General features: G+C 50.7%; 1 protein-coding gene across 2 annotated transcripts in view; it reads right to left on the bottom strand.

Annotated features, from left to right (window-relative positions):
- Positions 1-6,071: 6,071 nt before the first annotated feature.
- The window catches only part of LOC116322258 (semaphorin-6D-like), a 103,367-nt gene continuing 87,747 nt past the window's right edge, over positions 6,072-21,691 (bottom strand). For both annotated transcript variants that reach the window (XM_039605599.1, XM_039605598.1), the window contains 3 exons: positions 11,213-11,463; positions 10,691-10,822; positions 6,072-10,217 (listed from right to left, as the gene is read on the bottom strand). In XM_039605599.1, the coding sequence (XP_039461533.1) occupies positions 8,994-10,217; positions 10,691-10,822; positions 11,213-11,463 (1,607 nt within the window). In that variant the 3' untranslated portion in view covers positions 6,072-8,993. The remainder of the gene's footprint in view (positions 10,218-10,690; positions 10,823-11,212; positions 11,464-21,691) is intronic.

Raw genomic sequence — 21,691 nt, forward strand, 5'->3', positions numbered from 1 at the left:
CCTCCTCACTCGTGGCTCTACTCGCTGCACGCTCGTTATTATAAAGTCCACAGTCTTCTCAGGATCGTCTACAAATCAAATGTATTTAATCAAATGAATGCAAAGTTTGTTTTAATAATTCAAGTCCAACCCATCTGAGGGAAATCTGTTTTAGAAATGTTATTTAAGTAACCAGGAAGTATCCTGACAGAAACTGAATAAGTTCATAACATAAAATAAAATTCTACTGTACCAAGCTGAGGTCAGGCCGCTGTGCTTTACTGACACTCAGTGGTTAAACCAGCAACAACAGTTCAAACATCACCTTTCATTTGCTTTAATTATGAACTCTCATTAGCTGGAAGCATTAAAGATGTATCTCTACAGAGCCGCCAGCAAAATTTCTTTTTCCTGTTGAGTTGACATTCATGGCCACAATGAGTGGATGGAAACTTGTGCTCACAGCTGCGTCTTTGTCTCGTCACTGCTGTTTAATCAGGTGGAAACTTTCAACTTCATGAATATGAAGCCCCACAGTCCCACAGCCGGGCTGTTTTCACTTCCCACTGTTAGAGTTCACAGAAGATTCAGAGCACACATTCAGACTGAAACACGCTGAACATGACTTAATTCTTTCTCCTTAATCGAATTCTCAATTTTAAATATCACCATTTGTTTTTTTAACCCACCATCTTCATTCATCTGGACCTGAACCTTACTTTAACTCAGAGCTTCCCAAAGTGTGGGGCCCGCCCCCCCTAGGGGGCAGAGCCATTGCAGGGGGGGCGCGGTATGAAAAGGGAAAAAAACCCCAAAATGCTTGGACACTGCTAGCACAGGGCTCCCACACAAACGCGAAGCAGAAGATGAAGCATCATTGAATATGTTTCCAAACCAACTTCATTCCAAGCCAAAGACTAGAAAATATGGTGAAGCATATCTTCCCTTTGGCTTCACCTGCACAAGTGCCAAGGTAGGTCTCCCCTGCAAAATTAGTTTCCCTGCGTCGGAAGCAGCGCTGGGCTCTCCAAATCACAGACAAACAGGATCCCACATTCTTGATTTTTAGTTCACAAACACTTGTGGTAATGACTAACTACTCCTGACATGTTGGAGATGTTAGCTCTTTATACAGTGCACTGCCACGATTTGTTCCCCCGGTTCAAATCACGGACAAACAGTATCCCACAGCTGTTTATGTTTTTAAACCCATTTAGCACAGAGAGACATTTTTTGAAAACTGTATTGATAGCAATGTTGAATATTATTACACAGAAGAAAAAAACAACTACATGTCTGAGACTGAAGAAGTCACTTGGATGAGTGACGAAACGTTTCTCCCACAAAACGCTACGTCCAGATGAACAGAATCAACTTTTGGAGAACTACACGTAAAATAATCACACCGTGACGCCTCTGCCTTTCTAAATGGAGGGACAGTAACTGCGTGTGTGTATGCAAGCGTGTAAAACTGCAGATAGTCAGATTAACAGTATTTTTGTCAGGGTTCTGGGTCAATTTTGACCCAGCTTTTTCTGTTTCTGTTTTGGTTTGCTAAATATATGAATTATTTGGGGTTTTTGAGTTGTGCTTGTTTGATTTTGTATTAAGGGTTATTCTTGGTTTTGTTCTCCTTATCTCATTTGGTGTTTTGGCCTTTAGTTTAGGTCACTGTCTTCTGTTTTCTGTGCCATATTCTTTCTGTCTTTCTCTCTGTGTCAACTTTGCGGTTTTGTTATTTGTTTCTTATTTCCTGTTTTACTTTGAAAGTTCATGTCTCATGTCAGTGTGTTCAGTTTTACCCCTCCCCTGTCTCGTTAGCCTAATCTCTCCCAGCTGTGTCTCCCTCCCGTTGCCCATTACCTAATTACTCCCATGTGTATTTTAGCCCTGTGTTTTCCTGTGCTCCCTGTCGCGTCGTACCTTCAACTTGCTGTGTGTTTGTAATGTCCAGTCCTCCAGCACCTCGGTTTAGAGTTTTGTTTTGCTTTTGTAAGTTTTATTTTGCGAATCGTTCTTCCAGCAATAAAGCTGCGTTTTCAGTTTATTCCCGTCTCCAAGAGTTCTGCATTTTTGGGTCCACCACTTCTGCTTGCCTGCCACACAGCCAACCATGACAATTTTGTCTCTATCTGCCATTCTGCAATTCATCTCATGTAAACAATAACGTGGCGCACAGCGTGACGTGAAAAAGGCACATACCTTTGACGTTGCATGACGAACTCTGTAATCCTCGTCCACACGTAAACGCAAAAAAGGAGTTTTAAAAAATCTCAGTTTTCGGTGATTCGAAACGCTGTTTACGTGTGGACGAAACAAAAATACCCGTGTAGGTGCGGACAGTGGCGGTCCTAGCCTGTTTGGCACCCTGGGTGAACACTCCCTCCCCCCCCCACCACACACACACACACACACAGACCTGATGCACCTGATGGCTTTGAACTTTTCTTGTCCATCTTGGTTTTCATTTTGCACTCCAGTAAGAACACAAGTCCCCCAACTCGAGGATCACCACAACATAACCTAACAGACCTACACCTTAGTTCACATTTCACACAACCCAGGATTCAAATCATGAATACATAATGGGCTTGGATTTACAACATTGTGAAATGTGCTCTATATGGAAGCAGCCGGCCCCTCCCCTTTTGACGGGTTGTGTGAGACTTTAAATCATCAAACTGTAAATTATGAATTATAAATTGTTATTGATCCCTTTACCCCGAGTCCTAAAGTGTATATTTATTTTCTTACTCTTATATTTATTGTTTATTTACTTGCACTGCTGTGACTGGAGCCTCGTCGTCTCGTCTCTCTATATACTGGACTGTCTGTAGCGGAGATGACAATAAAGTTTACTTTGACTTCAGCAGCGAGCAGGCGCACCGAGGGCTCTCGCGCTCACTTTTCGTGTATAGAATTTCGAAAAAACATCGGTGCAAATTTAAATCTGTATCATAATGTCCGGTGTTTTCGTGTTTGTTGGTTTGTTTTTATTTTGTTTTATTTTGCGAGTTGGTTATTAGATGCTGCTCCAGCCAGCCAGAGAATCCCCCGCCGCCCCGCCCTCTCCTCCCTGTGCCGCAAGCAGCAGGCGCACCTCGCAAACGGAGGGCGCCCTTACTCCCAGCAAATGGGCGATAGAAAACCGATCGGTGCCTACGACATTCCCAGTATGCGATTGCTGATGTCGGGGCAGCATGAGTACGGGCAATTTTTTTTTTTTTTTTTTGCCGATGCCCATGATGCCGCCCCGGGCAACCGCCCGTGTTGCCCGCATCAAAAACCACTACTGAGGAGAGGGAGGGGAGAGAATGAGAGGAGAAGAGGCAGCTGTGCAGCGTAACGACAGAATAACTCCACCTTTGTGTCTTTTTCCATCCTAGCTGAAGTCCAGTGTGTCCCTTCTCAGCTCAACACGAAACGCCTAACATTTTCTCTGAATACGTCTTTTTACGGGACGGTTGGCAACTCTACTAACTAACCTTATGAATAAAATAAAGTTCACTATCAGTAACATCACAGCACCCACCCAGCTGTATAGAAACTCCATCATGCTAGCTAGTACACAGTACGAGTTATTGTAACTGACTATAAAAAGTCAGCACAATGGAAATAAACTCCACCTAAACTTGGTTTATATCTGACCCAGATAGACTGCAGGTCATAACTTCGTACCTGAAGTTCAGCTCACCTGATATTCGGACCGGCGGCTGCCTCGGGTCTCTCCTCCTCCTGCCTCCCCCTCCCTCATCCACCTGCTGGCCTCCACCACTTGTTAATTTTACTGAATCTGTGGAAGCTCCGCCATAGCCACCACCAAACAACTGAGTTATTTTTACACACCGACCAGCATCTGGCCAATCCACCATCTTTCATTGTTTACACCGTTACAAAAAAAAAAAAAGAATAAAAATCATCGGGCCACCGAGCAAATGCCCGGTATGCCCAATGGCCAGTCCAGCTATGGTCGTGCCATCAGTTAACCCTTTGTGTGCCAACTGTGGCACACGTGCCTAGGGTTGCCGACCCCTGCTCTGCGGGAACACCCGATTAGATTCTGGACCGGAAACGTTGCTGTGACCACGGATGGGAATCAGTTCGATTCCTTATCGAGGTCTCTTTGTAGTGATCAATGTTGGTTGATTACATTCATTACATACATCAATTACAGTATTACACAGAAGACTTTATTAAAACGAATGCAGCACGTTACTTATTAGGTACAGACATCAGTCATACTACTCGTTATGTTACTTTCACGTTACTCTGTAAAATGACCTGAAAGCCAACATTTAAAAATATAAACCTGAGGCTACAGCACCACACACCAGCACAGATCCTGTCCTGATGAGGACACACGGGACCTTTGTCTTAAACCAGCAGAAAGAGACTTTAAAGAGGTGGTCTGAACGTTTACTGTAGCTCAGGTTTACTCCTTTGATTCAAACCAGTAAAGATGAAGGCAGAAAACTGCAGTTTGTCATCCTCATCATCATCCAGATAAGCCCACAATCCGACAGTGAAAACAGAAAAGTGCTGAATGATTTGAGCTGACTGTGCTGAGAGCTGCTGAGTCCACTGCCTTTGACAAAAACTTCTAATAAAATTCAGAGCCTTTAAAATCTGCTTTTCTCTCACTGTCTTCACATTTATCAAAGCCTTCCTTCTTTAATATTATCTCATGAAACCCAAGGTAAGAAGACCTGCTACCTTTACACCAGCAGATGGCAGCACAGCACTTCCAGTCACCTCCACGGCGCCTGGACCTGGAGGCGTGTTCTTACTGGAAGGATAAAGCGAAGTCATCAGAGGTCTGCAAGATGGTTTTCCTGTTCAGAGCCTCAGACGGGGTTCAGACTTTCAGCTTTTCAGCGTTTATGGCCTTCGTTTTATTTAACGGTCATTTTATTGTGGCTGTCGAACAGCGCGCCGTGCTTCTAGCTTTACAGTCACGGTTTGAATTTCACAGCTGAGGGTTCTGTTCGACTGACCGCAGCAGTAGGTGATCAGCAGTGATCCAGGACATCGTCACAGAGCCATTACTCCAAGGACCTCTGCAAACAGCGACAACAAACCACCTGACAGCCGGTTCGAGTCCTCATGCCGTCTCAGGGTCATCGCATCGAGGATCACTGATGCTGCGTTCATGACGTGTGAAACTCCCAAAGCTGAAAGCAGGAAGTCCTTCATACAGTCAGATGATGTTTGTCTCCAGAGGTGTGAGAAACTCATTCATATGCTTTTAATTAATTTGGCAGAATTGAAATGATCCAGCAGGGATTTCCACTAATCTGCAGACGACAACGCAGAATATCAAACACAGCTCACTTAAACCATCTGCTGCTGGAGAACACTTCCTTTTCCCCAGTTTTAGGAACTTTGTCAAGGACATCTTTATCCTCGGACCAACGGGTCCAAAGATACACTGGAGACTGAAACACTGAGAGGATAAAAGACCTCAGAACCAGAACACTGACCTGTTTTAAATATCCATGCAATCTTACTGTAGTCATCACAGTTCATCAAGCCAACTGACTGAGAATAAAACATTAAACACTTGAGGTCCTGCTGTGCTCTGTCCCAGGGAGCATGTTGTGCACTCAGGAACAGGGCCAGTAATAACGCCTGTGGTTACTCTGTCCGGCTGTCAGAGGCACTGCGCTGTAAACGAAACATACCAATGCAACAGTCTGTGTGTGGACAGTTAACCATAGAGTCCTGTGATGAACCTCCAAGCTGACAGGAGAGTTCATATAAATGTGAGGTAAGAAGGTGGCAGCTATATGATGTTTCTAATACCTTTAAAGACTGTCATCTATCTCAGTACCTATGTATTTACAACAGGACATCCTCAGTGATGAAGGAACCAATAATCCTTGGTCCACTCTTGAACTTTGAACCCTAATGAAGACGATGCATTTAAGGTCCTCACAAACCTCACTGGGCTGTTTGCTGTGTCCCTCAATTCAGCACATCAACCATCAGGAAGTGTTCTGGCTTATAATACCTGTGTTTCAGCGCCGTTTCCTGTTAATCACCCATCCTTTCAGAATAAGAGTCCACACAAAGAAGAATCACTCTGCTGCCAGTATTATTCCACAGTAGCCTTTATTTACACCGTCATCCACATTGTTAATTCATAGCAGTAAGGTAAACATAATAGTGTGTGACATTATTACATTGTCATTGCAGCGTGGCCCACCGGGTGGCGCTGTGAGTCCACAGCGTCTCTGCTCCTTTCAGCACTTCAGAGGACGAGAACCACGAAACAAATAAACAAAATCATTTTCAAGGTTACAAGTGCATCTCATACAAAACCTTTATAAAATACGCCAAAGTCTTTATGCTCTGTGGCGCCCCCTAGCAGCACCCAGTGGAAACATTCATAAAGGACCTTTGAAGATTCACACGTGATTTTGGAGAGTTCAGCACTGCTCACAGACGCTGAGGTGGCGTTTGTGCTGTGTGAAGGTTGGAGCGGCTCGCCGCAGGTCTAAAGGAGCGTTCAGCCAATTATCTATGGCACATTAGCAGGACTCGAGCCACGGATTTGTTACCAACTGAACAAGAACCAGAACTCTGAGCAAAACCTTAAAGCAGCATTTTCATTTTAATTCAAATACAAAAAGCTCAATGTGACACTTTGGTGTTTTTACGCAGCCCTCCTTGTTTTCCATTAATCAGTTTTTAACGGTCGGTGTTCACAGAGGTGCGTCTGCAGTGATGCCACAAACGCCTGAACCTTCCTCTTCGGCTCGTTTTTAAATGCCGTTTCTTTTTCTGCAGAATCCCCTGCTGAGAGCAGAGGGTGGGACTGGCAGTAAATTTAGCCTCCGAGTCCTGCGGCAGCCTCCTTCAGTGACCACAGCAGCTGTAATCTGTGGTAACTACAGTATTTCAAACTGTTTGAATCAGGCGAGATGAAAGAGGATGATGTAAGCGCCTCAAACGCTGTGGCATGAATCCTTTTACAGTGAGCAGCAACCATCGCGCCGCTGCTTTGGCCTCTTTTATTTAACCTCAACAAACGCATCACGCACCGCGGCTCGCTATCGGCTGCATGTTGCATCATGTTGGTGCAGAGCTCGTCCTCCGCCGTGGACCGCGGTGAGAAGTCACGGCTGCAGGACGCGACAGTCAGTTCGCTCAGACGATTACACGTCACAGCGGCGTGTTCTGCATTCAAACCTACGTCTCAAACTTGTGCTGGTTAGTACGACTGCCTGATGTACCCCAGAACTGTCCCTAAACAGCCAGGCGAGCCAGAAACCCTCAAACTATTCAGGTATAAATGAGATAAATGTAATAACACCAGTAGCAGCGCCACGCCAAAGCTCGAATGACTGGATCTGAAAGTTGACGCCAGCTGTTTTCGGACATGTGACGAGATTACTGGTGTTTGTATCTGAAACTCTTCATGTTTTATGGTCTGAACGAGCAGGTGCAGAGGTCCTGAATCATCTCTTTTACATTTATTGCTTCGTTTAGCGGCGCTGCCCGTGCGGCTCACTGGTGACGCTCCGAGGGTTTGTGCCTCAGTGTAGTTAAAAGAGCTGCAGCTTCAGGGTTTGTGACATGAAGCAGGTGTTCAGGTGTTCAGCGCCAAAGTCAGAAACTGAATCCGTCTGCGGACAATGATGCTAACAGACCTGAAAGCAGTGCATCCAGACGTTTCTATCAGACGCCACACGCTGAGGCAACACGGAGAGCTGGCGTCACGTCACCCGCTGGTCTGCAGGGACCGCTCTGCAGTCTCACCTGTGTTGGCTCAACATGTTGCCTAAGCCCGGGGGCAGAAACAGAACCCGGCAGAACCGCTAACAAACACCGAGGTAAAGACAAAGCAGGAACAGCTGATCCACTGTTCTTCAGCTGGAAGGAAACCCTCCCACAGACCGAAGCAAAGCAAACCTTCATTCAAATTACCACCAACAGAATCCTCACGTTCCCACTGCCTGCTGGGAAATGTAGTTTTTAATGAAGGTGCAGAGTGAGACTGAATTCAGACTGAAATGTCTCCGCCACGGCAGACAACAGGCCACGCCCCCCCTCCCAGACTCTGGGCTGTTTCATGCCTGCACACATTTCAAAGGTTTAACAGGTACCTGAACGCATCACCAGCCTCGGGCGGAGCGAGTTAGCATTAGCTTAGAGGCTCACAGAGCATAGCTGCAATGACAAGTCTGCCTCTGCTCCGCCCTCGTGGGGGCCGGACCCCGGACACCCCGGGAGATCAGTGGGAGCATGAGTGTGGCGGTAATTTGGGTGAAACACCATTTTAAGAGCAAACTTTGTTAAAGTTTCCACAGTGTGTCCTCAGCTGGTGAAGAGAAAACACGCCCCCTTCAGACGAGTGCAGGGCCTGAAACGACCCGCGGGGGGTTCGGTGTGACGCTCAGCAGGCGTCCCGGCGTTAATGCAAGAGGGTCGTTGTAGTGATGTGGAGACGGTTATCACACCTGCTGGGCGACCTGTAGATACCAATATGGTATAAAAGACCGAGGTGGTCTGTCCTCAGAGTGCTGCTGAAAACACAAGTCTGCGCCCCCCACGGGGACGGGAGCCACCCCTGCAGCGGGGTTCAGTTTTCCGGCCCAGATTCACAGACAGGCCGAGGAATTTTTTCCACTGGGTTCGGTTTGCTGACGATCCTGGCAAATGAAATCCGGGCCTGACGACGGGATGGCGCATCAAAGTGCTCCGAAGAAAACTGCATTAATCTGGAATTCTATGGCCACCTCGAGCCGCCTTTGGAATGTTTAGTAGTTCGTGCTGGTTTCGAGCCCCGCCCCTTTCAATGAGCCAGAGATGCTGAGTGGCGACGGACGGCGTCCTCTCAGTGGCGGGGCAGCAAGCACGGCTGAGGGGTGGTAACGAGGAGCGATGGGGACAAAAAGCTCTCGGTCTCTTTTGTGTCTCCAGCCCATCGGCGCTCTCCTCTCATCCTCTCTCACCAGCCCGGCAGGCATCTGTGGACAGCAGCGGCCATGTCGGTGCGGCGCCCGGCGGTCTCAGTAGTTGTACTTTCCCACCTCTGCGCCCGGTGACGTGGCTGTGTTTGGCAGGAAGAGCGGTTTAGGAGGGAGCTGGGGTTTGAGCGACGCCGTTCTCCGGACAACGGCGGCCCGCTGGGCGTGCGGCCCCTCGCTGTAGCTGTGTTGCCGTGTGAGGCAGGCGCTGGCCACCGACGGCTGCTTGCTGTCGGCGGGGGCGGGGCTGTCGCTGTTGTTGCTGCTGTTGTTAGTGTTCATCCTGGCGAGGAAGTGAGCGTGCTGCGGCCCTCGCTGATTAAAGCTGTGATGGCGGGGCACGGCGCCACTCCCGCTGCCCATCCTGATGAGGGAGTGACGCTGAGAGTGGTGTCGCATCACCGAGACGCCGCCGCCTCCTCCAGGTCGTTCTGGAATCACTTGCTGCTGGAGCGGAGTGGAGGAAGAGGAGGAGGATGATGAGGGGATGGAGGTGGAGGAGGTGGGGTTGTTTGAGGATGAGGAGGATGAAGATGAGGAGGAGGTGGTGTTCTGAGGAGGAGGGTCGAAGCGTTTGGGGAGGCCGTCACTCGGCAGCGCGGAGGTGCTGTGGTAGGACGCCGTCTCATTCTGTTGCTGGTGACCGCTGTTGTTGTTGTGGTGATTGCTATGGTGATGGCCGTGGTTGTAGTGGTGTGTGCGCGTCTGTGCGTGGTGGTGATGGTGGCTGTGATGTTGCCCTGCGGTGGAGCCGGACGACCCGGGGAACAGCGAGGAGGAGGAGGTGGAGGTGAGGACCTTGATGCCGCCGGTTCCTGACGCGCTGACCTCGTGGATGTGTTTGAGCAGCTCGTCCAGCGCCGACACGTCCACCACTGTCTGGGGGAGGGACTGCTGGGAGTGGTGGTGATGCGGGACTCCTCCCCCTCCCACTGCCGCCGCCGCCCGCTCATCATTGGAGATCTTTCTCTCCTCTGGGAGGTGCAGAGAGGTCGAAGAGGCGCCGGCCCCGTGGGGCGTCCCATTGCTTACACTGTTGCCATGGTGATGAGGGAAGGGAAACGCCTGCTGGTTTAAGGCGTTCCCGACGACGGCCATGAATCCCAGACTGGAGGCGGAGCAGCTGGGTTTGTCTCTGGCGTTGTTGCAGTTCTGGTTCTTCTCGTACTGATGGTGTCGCAGCGCCTTCATGTTCTTGATGGGAAGCTCCGGGGTGGAGTCGGGCGTGGGCAGGCCAGAGAGCTCGCCATCCCCCTGTGACAGAGACTAAACAGAGGCCAGAGGTTAGACACGGCCGTGGCGCGTCGTCAGTGTGAACGTCGAGATTAAAAGTTCTACCTGAAAACCTCAGAGTGAGCTTTAGCGCTCACGTCACGCTCCGTGCTGACAGGAGAGGGCGCTGTGTACAAAACTTTAAGCACTTATGTGTAAAACTCAGCTGAGTTACATCAGTGTCTGAGAGCAGGGTGTCGATGAGCTGTATGTGTGCAGCATGCAACCTTGGTGGAAAACGTTATGCAGACGCAAACACGTCTCCGGCGAGTCGGACCGCAGCAGGAGCGTCGTGCTCCAAGGGTCGAAATTTCAAAATAAAACACATGTAACATCTTTAATGTTAGCATTAAATGGCTGCGGCGTGTAAATGTGATCGATTACACGTCCAGCGTGTGTGCCTGCACTCCCCTCCATCCTCCATCACTCACACAGACAAACTCTGATTGGACAGATTCGCTTCCTACCTGTGACAGGCTGAGCTCGGGGTCGCCCAGCGGGAGGCCCTGGTGCACGGGGCTGTGGAGGTGATGCTCGGCCCGGCCGTTGGGGATGAAGGAACTGTACATCTTCGGGGTGGACACGTCCAGTTTGTCCTCCTGGAGGAAGAGAAGAAGAAGAAAAGCTGCGATCAGCTGTCGTTATCTTTGCCTGCCGTTTCATCTCTAAAGCACAGGATGACCCTTAAGTGGGAGGAGCCACAGAGAACAATGAGGAACTTGTATAAATATACATTTGAGCCGAGGGTCAGAGGTCAGCTCAGAGATTCAGTTTCCTGCTCAGGGACATTTGGACAGAGGATGGAGTTCCTAATGAAACGCTCGACAGTAATGAGCGAATAAAAGACTGAAGTGAGGCTTATTAAGTCTGACCCCGGGGGAGGAGGAGGAGGGGGTGAATATTAACATCGCTGCCTCTCAGCTCGCAGACGTGTTTCAGCTGCGATGCTCAGGTGAGCTCTGATGAATCCGTTTCCTCGTCTCGCTCACCTTGGGCTGTCCGTCCAGCAGTCCGTTGAGCTTGGCGAGGGATCGCAGCGACAGGGCGTGAGGCAGCGACGCCTCCGGGTCCTTCCCCAGCCTCCGGGCCCGGTGGGCGGCGCTGCGGCCGCAGTAGCATGACACCAGGAAACCCGACAAGATGGCGCCCAGGAAGAAGGCCACCAGCACGCAGGCGATAAGCAGCGTGTAGTGCACGTTAGCACCTGCACGCTGGTCCATCTCCGGAGGGCGCCGCACGCCTGGAAGACACAGGAGGAGAAGTCAGCATGTTTCCACCTGAGTGTAACACACCTGTACACCTGTGTAGGTTCATGGTCTCCAGTAAAATACGTCTTCTTGGCTTCTCCAGCACGAACACTGTGTGTGTGTGTCTGTGTGTGCGTGTGTGTGTGTCACATGCAGTAAGTTCCTAAAGGCTGCTTTGGCTCAATGAGCAAACAGTTTGATGAAGGGGAGCTGACGGGGGAGAGGGGGGACAGATGGAGGAGAGGTGAGAGTAGGGTGAAGGGGGGGCAGAGAGAGAGGGTGAGAGACAGAGACGAGGATTGGACTTAATGAGGAGGAGGTTGTTCACAGGTGAGGAAACGGGATGATGGAGGAGGAGAGGAAGAGCAGGGAAGGACGTTAGGAAGGTGAGGGAGGGGGGTGGGGGTGGGGTGGGGGACAAAGGGATGGAGGGATGAAAGACAGAGCGCACCGTTCAGCAGCGCTCGCCTCATCGGGTCCACACACATCAAAGCCTCTCAGATACACTGACTCATCAGTCTGTGCGCACGCACACACACACACACACACACACGAACACACACGCACGCACGAACACACACACACACAGAGACACACACACACACACTTGCGCAACACACACACACACTGCGCGTGCGAAGAACACACACACACACACACACACACACGCACGCACGCACGCGTGCACGAACACACACACACACGCGTGCGCGCGTGCACACACACACGAACACACACACACACACAGGCACGAACACACACACACACGCACGCACGCACACACACACACGCACACACACACACACGCACGAACACACACACACACACACACGCGCACGAACACACGCGCACGAACACACACACACACACACGCACGCACACACACACACACACACACACACACACACAAACACACAGTTGTGTTTTTATGTCCTTGTGGGGACATCTAATTACCCTTCCCTAGCTGTTTCCCTAACCATGAAATATAAAAGCCTAACCACAACATAACTGTCTCCAACTTATGGGGACGATCACTTTGTCCCCATAAGGGCTGTTGGTCCCCACAAAGATATGTAAACATGGTACACACACACACACACTCGGTCGGTGCTGCACAGGTTTGTCTCACACGTGTGTTTGAAGTATGACATGTTTCTGGTTCTGCTCACATGTTTGTGATGTATGTGTCGTGCTGTCTGCACTCGTAAAATAAAACATGTATACACATAACTGTCACTTTTATTAACTTCCACTTCTCTCCAAAAACCCATCAGGGTGAGACTGATCGTCTGTATAAAGTACAGCGGCTGCTGAGGACTGGGGTAAAGTCATGCTCTCTTTCCGATGTTTGGGGCATCTGGAAAAAGGATGGTCCGCAGAAGAAAAGGTGGGTGCTACCATCTGTCCTGTCTCATGCCAACAGTAAAGATCCTGAGACATTCATGTGTGGGCTGCTTCTCATCCACGGTAGTTCACTCACTCACAACTTTACCAAAAACCACAGCCATGAATAAAGAATGGGACCAAAACATCCTCCCACAGCACCTTCATCCAACCATCCAAGAACAGTTTGGTGAACAACACACAGCCTTTTCCAGCATCATGGAGCGCTGTGCCGTAAGGCCAAAGTGATAACCAAGAGGCTCGGGAAACAAAACATTTACATTTTGGATCCATGGCCAGGAAACCCCCCAGACCTTAATCCAATTGAGAACTTGTGGCCAATCCTCAAGAGGCAGGTGGACAAACAAAAACCAACTAATTGTGACAAACTCAGAGCGTTGATTATGTAAGAATGGATCACCATCAGTCAGGGTTTGGCCCAGAAGTTGACTGACAGACTGACAGAGGTCTGGAAACAGAAGGGCCAACACTGCAAACACTGACTCTTTGCATAAACGTGATATAATTGTCAATAAACTTTCAAACTTATGAAGTGCTGTTAATTATACTTTAAAACATCACAGAAACATCTGACACAAAGATGTGAAAACACTGAGGCAGCAAACTTTGTGGAAACAGACATTTGTGTCATTCTTGAAACTTTAGGCCACGACTGCAAGTCTCAGCATGCACTCATGAAACTGCAGTAACCACACTCACCAGCAGAGGTCACTGTTCCACAAGCTTGACCCGCTGGGTAATCGTAATGAATTAAAACAACTGCAGCTTGGGCTCAGCTTTGACCTTTACTGTGACACGTTCATGACCTGGTGTCAGTGTGGAGAGAGCTGCTGTTCACCTGCTCCTGGTAATCTGATTACTGCCTTTGAATGTACCTGCAGACTACTCCTACTATTGAAACTTAATCTGTTTGAGCAGAGTTGAACCATCGGCCTGCACCGATCACAGGGAAAGCTCAACTCCACGAGTGTGAAAGTCAAAGGTCTTGTGGCAGTCAGAGGAAGTGAGGTCATGTCAGAACTGGTTCTTCCTGTTTTGCGTGAGTCATGTGACAGCGTTTTCAGCGGCGGTCTGACTGATTAAACGCTTCCACAGATGAAAGCTGTGACTTTTGTTTGCCTCGGCCTGCGTTTCCGATCGAGCAGCGCGTTTCATTACCGCCGTCCTGCTTCACATTCAGAGCGCCGCGCGCCCGCAGACGGGCTGACTGACAGGTTGATTTACCTCGCGGACGCTCTCGGTGCTCGCTCCGAATGCCTTCAGCTGCTGACAGGTGGAAGGAAAGGTCTCCGAGGCTCAGGCATGATTTTACACGCTTCCACTTCAGCCTTTATTTGTTCTGCTGAAGCGAACGAAGCCGTCCTGATTACGCGCTGATGGATTGTTTCAATAAAGCAGATGTTAGAGGGCGAATGGAAACGTGGCGGTAAACCTCTTTTTGTAGCAGGATCAGGAGGGAACGTTTTCATTTCAAGGACGTATCAGGAGCGTTTGGGGGAAACCCTCCAGAGCGCTGATGGAGTTTGACATGTGAGGACAGGCTGAGGCTGAGCACGACGGCTGTTTCTCTCACCGATGTTTGGCGATGTAAACGTCTGACACACCAAACACAAACAGTCACCTGACCAAGCATCTGAAAAATGATCAATGTTCAACTGTCGCTGCACGCCATGGGCGGCACTCGATTTGTGTGCCGTCAACAGGTCAGCTGCAGAGCGCCCTCTAGTGGACAATCGTAGCATGGATTCTCTACCTCACTTAATGTTCATGTATCAGCTGTTATCAGTGCTGACAGCAAACAGCTGATATCTGTGGGTCTGCGTCATTGCTGTAAACCAGCACAGGTGTTATGATACTGAGCTGTTTACCTGGCCGTCGGCAGGTAAGCGTCCGACAGCAGCTGCAGTAAAAACTTATTTACACTGGAACTAACATGGAAGCTAGCATGTTTCTGCGTCCCGCCTATAGACTCCCACCTTAGCGCCTCATCACCAGGACGTGAGGGTTTTCAGTGACGCCTGCTGCAGCTCGGTCCATCACATTTAGGCGGCGTGCTACTTTAAGGCGCCGCTCGCTGCCTCTTATTATTTCATAGCTCGTCTCAGTCGCTCAGAAGGAGCTGCTCGTCCCTGAAAACCTGATCAAAGGGCCAAAAATACCCCCAGAAACAAAAAGCTAATTTCACGCCCTGCACTGCTGGTCGTCGGGGGGAGGGGTTTACTCCCATTCCCCACCGGCATGGGACTCGAACTGGCAACCATCTCTAACCTCAAAGCCAGCATCGCCCCGGGGCCTCCGAGGCTTCACTTTGATACGAGACACCGCGGAACAAATTTGTCTTTTATGCAAAATACTGTTGAAATAGAGCGAGCAGTCATTACACGTCCAGCCAGGATTAACACGCACACACACACACACACACACACACAGACACACACACACACTCCCCTGTGTCTCACAGCCACGATTTCATGTTCGTTATTTGCACTCTTTCATCTCCGTCCTTCACTCTGACAGATATAAATAGGATGATGGAGACGCACAGAGAAAAATATTATGCTAATTACAGCCCGACACAGAAATGTTTCATTCTCTGCCCTCGCTCTTTGTTTCTGTCTCTCTCTGCTCCGTCACTTTCAAAGTTCCTCCCTCTCTGCTGTCAGCCTGGATTGGAAAAACAACTTTGTGGCATGGCGGGTGAAATCTTCTGGGTGCAGTCTTCTCGCTTCTTCTGTCACCGTTTGCTCTTTTCTTTCACTCTGAAACTTCAGCATTTCTCTCTCTGCGTCCTTTTATCTGTCTGCCTCATACGGCTTTATGCCTCCCTCCATCTCTCCATCTCTCTCCTCATTCTCCTCCTCTGCTCGCTCCTCTGTCTCCTCTTTGCAGCTCAGATCAATACACAAGTTCTTCCTGTCCCAGAAAATCAAGTGAAATCAATCCAACAAATGAGCCATTCTAAGCAGATTCAGCACGAAGCCATCGCACCCATGATTAAAAACGCTTCAGTAAGGAGGAAGATTAACTGCACGAATGACACACGGCGACACAAAAACAGGTTTCTAAACGTGCGTTTACAAAAATGTGAAGCAGGCGGACGTGTGGCCTGAGAGTGAGGACCTCCCCCTCTGGGGTGGATCGCTGTGGCGTACCGGCTGCCAAGAGAGGAAGTCTGGCTTTAGGGACACGTGACATTGACACGCAGCGGTACCTCCACGTCTGAAACATCTGCACTGCAGCTGTCTCACCCCAGAGGGGGAGGTCCTAAGAGTCAGTGACCCACCCTGTCATCATGTGACTCAGTGAGGTCACACGGGCTGAAGACTGAGTTACAGGTGGATGTTAGGTGGTGTCATAGGCCACCACTGCTGTGGGGTGCTGGTCAGAGGACGTAGCTGTAGCTTATGTGTTAAATGCTTTTGAATTTCACCAAAACACCCTTTTTCCTGCCTATGTGTTTTGAGTCTGTGTGTGTGTGTGTGTGTGTGTGTGTGTGTGTGTGTGTGTGTGTGTGTGTGCACTGCGTGATGACATAGGCGTGTGGATGTGTGATCACAGCTCCTTCCAGCGTGGCCGGAGTCCCTGTCACGCTGCTCTCAGCTAATGGAAGTTTCCTGAGGCCGCAAGTCTGAACATGACTGAACCGCTGCGTTTGGCCCGTGTGATATCAGACTCGCTGGGCGTGAGTCTTGTAGAGGGCCGAGTTTGCTAACTGAAGTTTTCATACAGCTGTAACACTAGCATGCTAAGTTAGCCTGGTCGCTAGCGGCAGGTGAAAGAAGTCGCTGCGGTATTTAGTTAACGTGCACTGTGTTGATTTATCAGCTCATGGTTCTGTTTCTCTGCATGTTGCAGTGATTTACAGTGAGGAGCCCAGAGATCCAGTGCCGTCTGCTGCCTCCTATCTATACGGCGTCGCGACGACAGGCGTAACACAGACGGGTTACATGGAGCCCTCCTTCGCTCCTCTGGTGCTTCGTGGTTGGGATGGAGCAGTTTGTGTGTCTGGCTGTGAGACGCCTGGGACAGATTCATGGCTCCTCTCCCAAACCTGCAGTCCTCACTCTCACCGAGGATGTGTGAAAACTAGAATGCTGATTGGCTGAAAGTGGACTTCCAGGAAGGAAGTGAGCTAACAAAGGAGAGGAAGTAGGTTTAACGATCACCAAGCTGCAGGGCGTGACCGCTCACAGCCATCTCAATAAGAGCAGATGTCAGATGGAGTCGAGTTTTCACCATCGTGTGCACGTCGTGTGCACGTCATCTACACTCACAGAGACTCGCAGTAACTACGGCACCAGAGTCCAGCCAGAACCTCTCACGTCTCAAACTACCTGAGGTCGAGTTTCTGTGGTCAGGACGAGGTCACGCCGAGGACAAAGGTCAGCGCAGAGCCGCAGCTCAGTGTGTAGTTCTGGAGGAGCTGGTGTGTGTGCCATCGACGTGCTTCATGAAGTCATCTGGTGATGAGGCGAGAAGCGACCACACATTTAACCACACCCCAGTTTCTCCTCGATCCTCCGAGCCGACCGCAGAGACACGATGCCGTGTCGTACGCCGAGAACAAACGCCCACAGCTGCAGAGTCATCACGCCATCACGTTTCCCCGGAGCTCACAGACTTCATGTGCGGCGACGGCAGATAAATGTCGTTTTAGACCTCTGTAACAGCCGAGCTTCTGCTACTCTGATCGCTGACTGTGCTTCAGTGCAGACGCCTCGCACATCTGTCGCTCCTCCTCAGACGCCATGAGCGGCGGCTTTAAGGCCGAGGCGGACGAGCCAAACGCGGGAGTCAAGCTCCAGAAACTTCTGCCCTATTAACATGCTCTCTCTCTGCCTCTGCTGCTCTCTCGCCCACTCATTCTCCATTGGTATTCACACAGAGCCAGACACCAGTGACAGAGGCTGAGGAGGAGGAGGGAGCAGCGAGGAGGGCGATGAAGGAGAGACAGAGCGAGCAATGACAGACATGGATTAAAGGGGGGAGAGAGAGGGAGAGAGAGTGCAGAGGAAAGAGGAGACAGGAAAGAGGAAAGAGGAGAGACCTTGTCAAGTTTGACTTTTTTGCTTTGCCACTGAAACACACACAAACCCGCTGACTGTAAAGGTCAGATAATCCACACCTGACACACAGTGTGTCAGGTGTGTGAGTGTGTGTGTGTGTGTGTGTGAGTGTGTGTGTGTGTGGTGAATAACAATGATGCCGTAGTACCTGCTGAGGAAGTGAAACTGGGAGGATCCTTCGTGTTTAACCAACACCTGAAAACGACACGGCCTACAGCAGCGCGGCCTGTAGAGGGCGCCGGCACACGGCTCCAGCTGGACCTCAGGATTATGTTCAGACTGTAAATGATCTCAGGTGCTCTCAGGTACGTGTGGACGAGCTGCTGCTGGCTCCAACTTTCTGCTTCCCAAATAGAAGCCGCACATTTTATTTTACTCCAGAAAGCTTGTGCGTCGCTGTGATCGGCTCTGCTGTCGCTCTGCGGAGGGGAGAAACGCGCTCTCTTTGGACGATGTTCTGGATCCGTCCATGCGAGTGATTAAAGCGCCGCATTAGGCCCCGATGATGATGATGGTGATGGACTGACCTGTCATGGCCTCTGTGGTGCTGACACGCCGCAGAGCCACACGCAGGATTTAAAGGTCTGAATATGAACCTTCGGCTTGTAAAATGAGAGAAAACATCTCAGTAACAGTTTTTATGACGTCAGTAAACTTCCTGGATTTGGGATCGTTTCTGTTGTGAAACTGCAGCTGCAGCCCAGCTGCTCAGCGACCGTTCAATCCAACTTTATTAAAGCATCACAACAGCAGCGTCCTTGACAGCACCCGGCAGCAGGGAGGACTCAGGGTCACCTGGTCCAGCCCTAACTATATGCTTTAGCAAAAAGGAAAGTTTGAAGCCTAATCTTGAAAGTAGAGATAGTGTATGGTACTACTACAAGGTCATGTTCACAGAGTCAGGCTGTGGGCTCAGAGCTTCCTTTGAGCTCCAGTTTTGATTGGATTTTCAGCTGCTGCTATTTGATGCATCGTTCAGCAGCTCGACTTACGGGAAACAAACCTCCGAGTGCGCTCTGACACAACGCTCGCCATCAGCAGCTGCTGCCACAGCAACGTGAAAGTAACCACGGTGACAGAGTGATGATCCAGACAGCACTGAGAATTAGTACACTCAAGCCTTTAGTGGCATTTAACGGTGTCTTTGTCAGGGCACACAAGTCCATTTCCTTTGTGGTGTGTGTGTGTCCTCTACACTCCGTCACACTTTCAGGTCTAAAGCTGCCCTCACTCATTACGTTACCCTGATGACGTCCACACCGTTGTCATCAGACATGTCTGCAGCTCGCCATGCTTCCGGTTTCTCAGCTTAAACAGCTGCTTTCCTTCATGTGCAGGAAACAACATAAAAACGCAGTCTTCAGTCCCCACGCTGCGTTCTCCCCTCAGCTCGGCAGGGAGCTTCACGTCTACTCCCCGTCTCTGTTAGCTTAGCGCCGAGCATCATCGTCCTCACACCTGCACAGAGGTAAACAGCTGGCCCCTCCCAGCACCACGATCAGACGATCCACGGGAGACATTTAGAGACTTTGGCTTTGTGCACACCTCAGAAACAGCAGCACACACGCCCAAGGGCGCCGCCAAACCCAAAGCAGCTCGCCTGTTTGGAGGAACTGTGGACATATCACGTATCCATCCGCCCAGCGACGCCAGAGAGCTGCGACGGCACAAAGTCACACATCAGTCTGACCTGCACTTTGTATACACAATATATATGAGCTTATATACACACACACACACACACACACACACACACACACACACACACACACACACACACACACACACACAGACACCTGACGGTGTGAAACACCTCCGGCTGCGTGCTTCTTGTTGTTGATTGATTCCCACTGAGCTCCATATTGTGTTTTCATCGACCGGGCCAATCTATGTGGGCGTCTCACTGTGTGTGTGTGTGTGTGTGTGTGTGTGTGTGTGTGTGTGTGTGTGAGAGAGCATGTGTGCGGTAAAGGGACTGCAAACTGCTGATTGGTCGAGTCAATCAAGACTGATGAGGGAAGGTCAGCACAGAGACAGCAGCAAAACCACACAGACACACACACACACACACACACAGGTGTTTGTACTGGCATGTTTGTGAGGACCCTCTAATGAAGCCCCTCGCTGCTGACTCTGGGCGCTGGAAACTCTGAAAAGTCAAACAGCGTTTTGAAGTTTGAAGAAGAGAAACAGACGAGTCTTCAGCACTTCAAAGAGTCCTACATTCACCTGAGCTCATGTTTCACTCTCACCTTTAGCCAACCTCAGCATCATGTCTCAAAATCTGAAAGATCTGTGATGCAGGCATCCTCACAAAGTCATTTATAGGTGCACACTCACACACACACACACACACACACACTGAGGTGCCCACTCATCGACCACATGCTCTCAGTCAGTAATCAGTCCGCTCCATCTGTGTGTGGGCTTCAGCTATTAGAGTGTTAGCTTGTGTTTTAGCTTCCATCAGAGCAGAAAGCATCAAACTGATGTGAAGGACAGCAGACTCTCTGAGCACAGCATGAGTGGCAGACTCCACAGTGACGTGTGTGTGTGTGAGATTTACCTAATCCACTAAAAATGCTTCCTGCAACGATGAGGCCACGAAACTGGAAGCAGGTGAAATCAGAAGATTCTTCAAAGCCAAAGCAGTGACTGTCGCCCTGTGTCCCCGTGTCCCCCTGTGCCCCCCTGTGTCCCCGTGCCCCCCTGTGTCCCTGCTGTGTCCACCTGTGTCTCTGCTGTGTCCCCCTGTGTCCCCGTGTCTCGCTGTGTCCCCCTGTGTCCCCGTGCCCCCCTGTGTCCCTGCTGTGTCCCGCTGTGTCCACCTGTGTCTCTGCTGTGTCCCCCTGCGTCCCCGTGTCTCTGCTGTGTCCCACTGTGTCCCCGTGTCTCGCTGTGTCCCCCTGTTTCTCGCTGTGTCCCCCTGTGCCTCGCTGTGTCCCCGCTGTGCCTCGCTGTGTCCCCCTGTGCCTCGCTGTGTCCCCCTGTGCCCCGCTGTGCCCCCCTGTGCCTCACTGTGTCCCCGTGTTCCCCTGTGTCTCGCTGTGTCCCCCTGTGCCTCACTGTGTCCCCGTGTTCCCCTGTGCCTCGCTGTGTCCCCGTGTTCCCCTGTTTCTCACTGTGTCCCCCTGTGCCTCGCTGTGTCCCCGCTGTGCCTCGCTGTGTCCCCCTGTGTCTCGCTGTGTCCCCCTGTGCCCCGCTGTGCCCCCCTGTGCCTCACTGTGTCCCCGTGTCCCCTGTGTCTCGCTGTGTCCCCTGTGCCCCGCTGTGCCCCCTGTGCCTCACTGTGTCCCTGTGTTCCCCTGTTTCTCGCTGTGTCCCCCTGTGCCTCGCTGTGTCCCCGCTGTGCCTCGCTGTGTCCCCCTGTGTCTCGCTGTGTCCCCCTGTGCCCCGCTGTGCCCCCCTGTGCCTCACTGTGTCCCCGTGTCCCCCTGTGCCTCGCTGTGTCCCCCTGTGTCTCGCTGTGTCCCCCTGTGCCTCGCTGTGTCCCCCTGTGTCTCGCTGTGTCCCCCTGTGCCTCGCTGTGTTCCCCTGTGCCTCGCTGTGTCCCCCTGTGTCAGAGTGCACCTCATTAACAAACACTCTGACCTTTCACTTCTCCATGATGGCGTCTGCCTCAGGCTGCTTTGTACTGTAAGGGAGAGCCCCTGCAATAACACAGGGAAACCCCAACAACTGCACCATAACAGGCCAGCAAGCGCTTGGCGACAGTGGGAAGGCAAACTCCATCATACGTTTTTGCGACGAG

Source organism: Oreochromis aureus, linkage group 22 (assembly GCF_013358895.1).
Source record: "Oreochromis aureus strain Israel breed Guangdong linkage group 22, ZZ_aureus, whole genome shotgun sequence".
Taxonomy (NCBI): domain Eukaryota; kingdom Metazoa; phylum Chordata; class Actinopteri; order Cichliformes; family Cichlidae; genus Oreochromis; species Oreochromis aureus.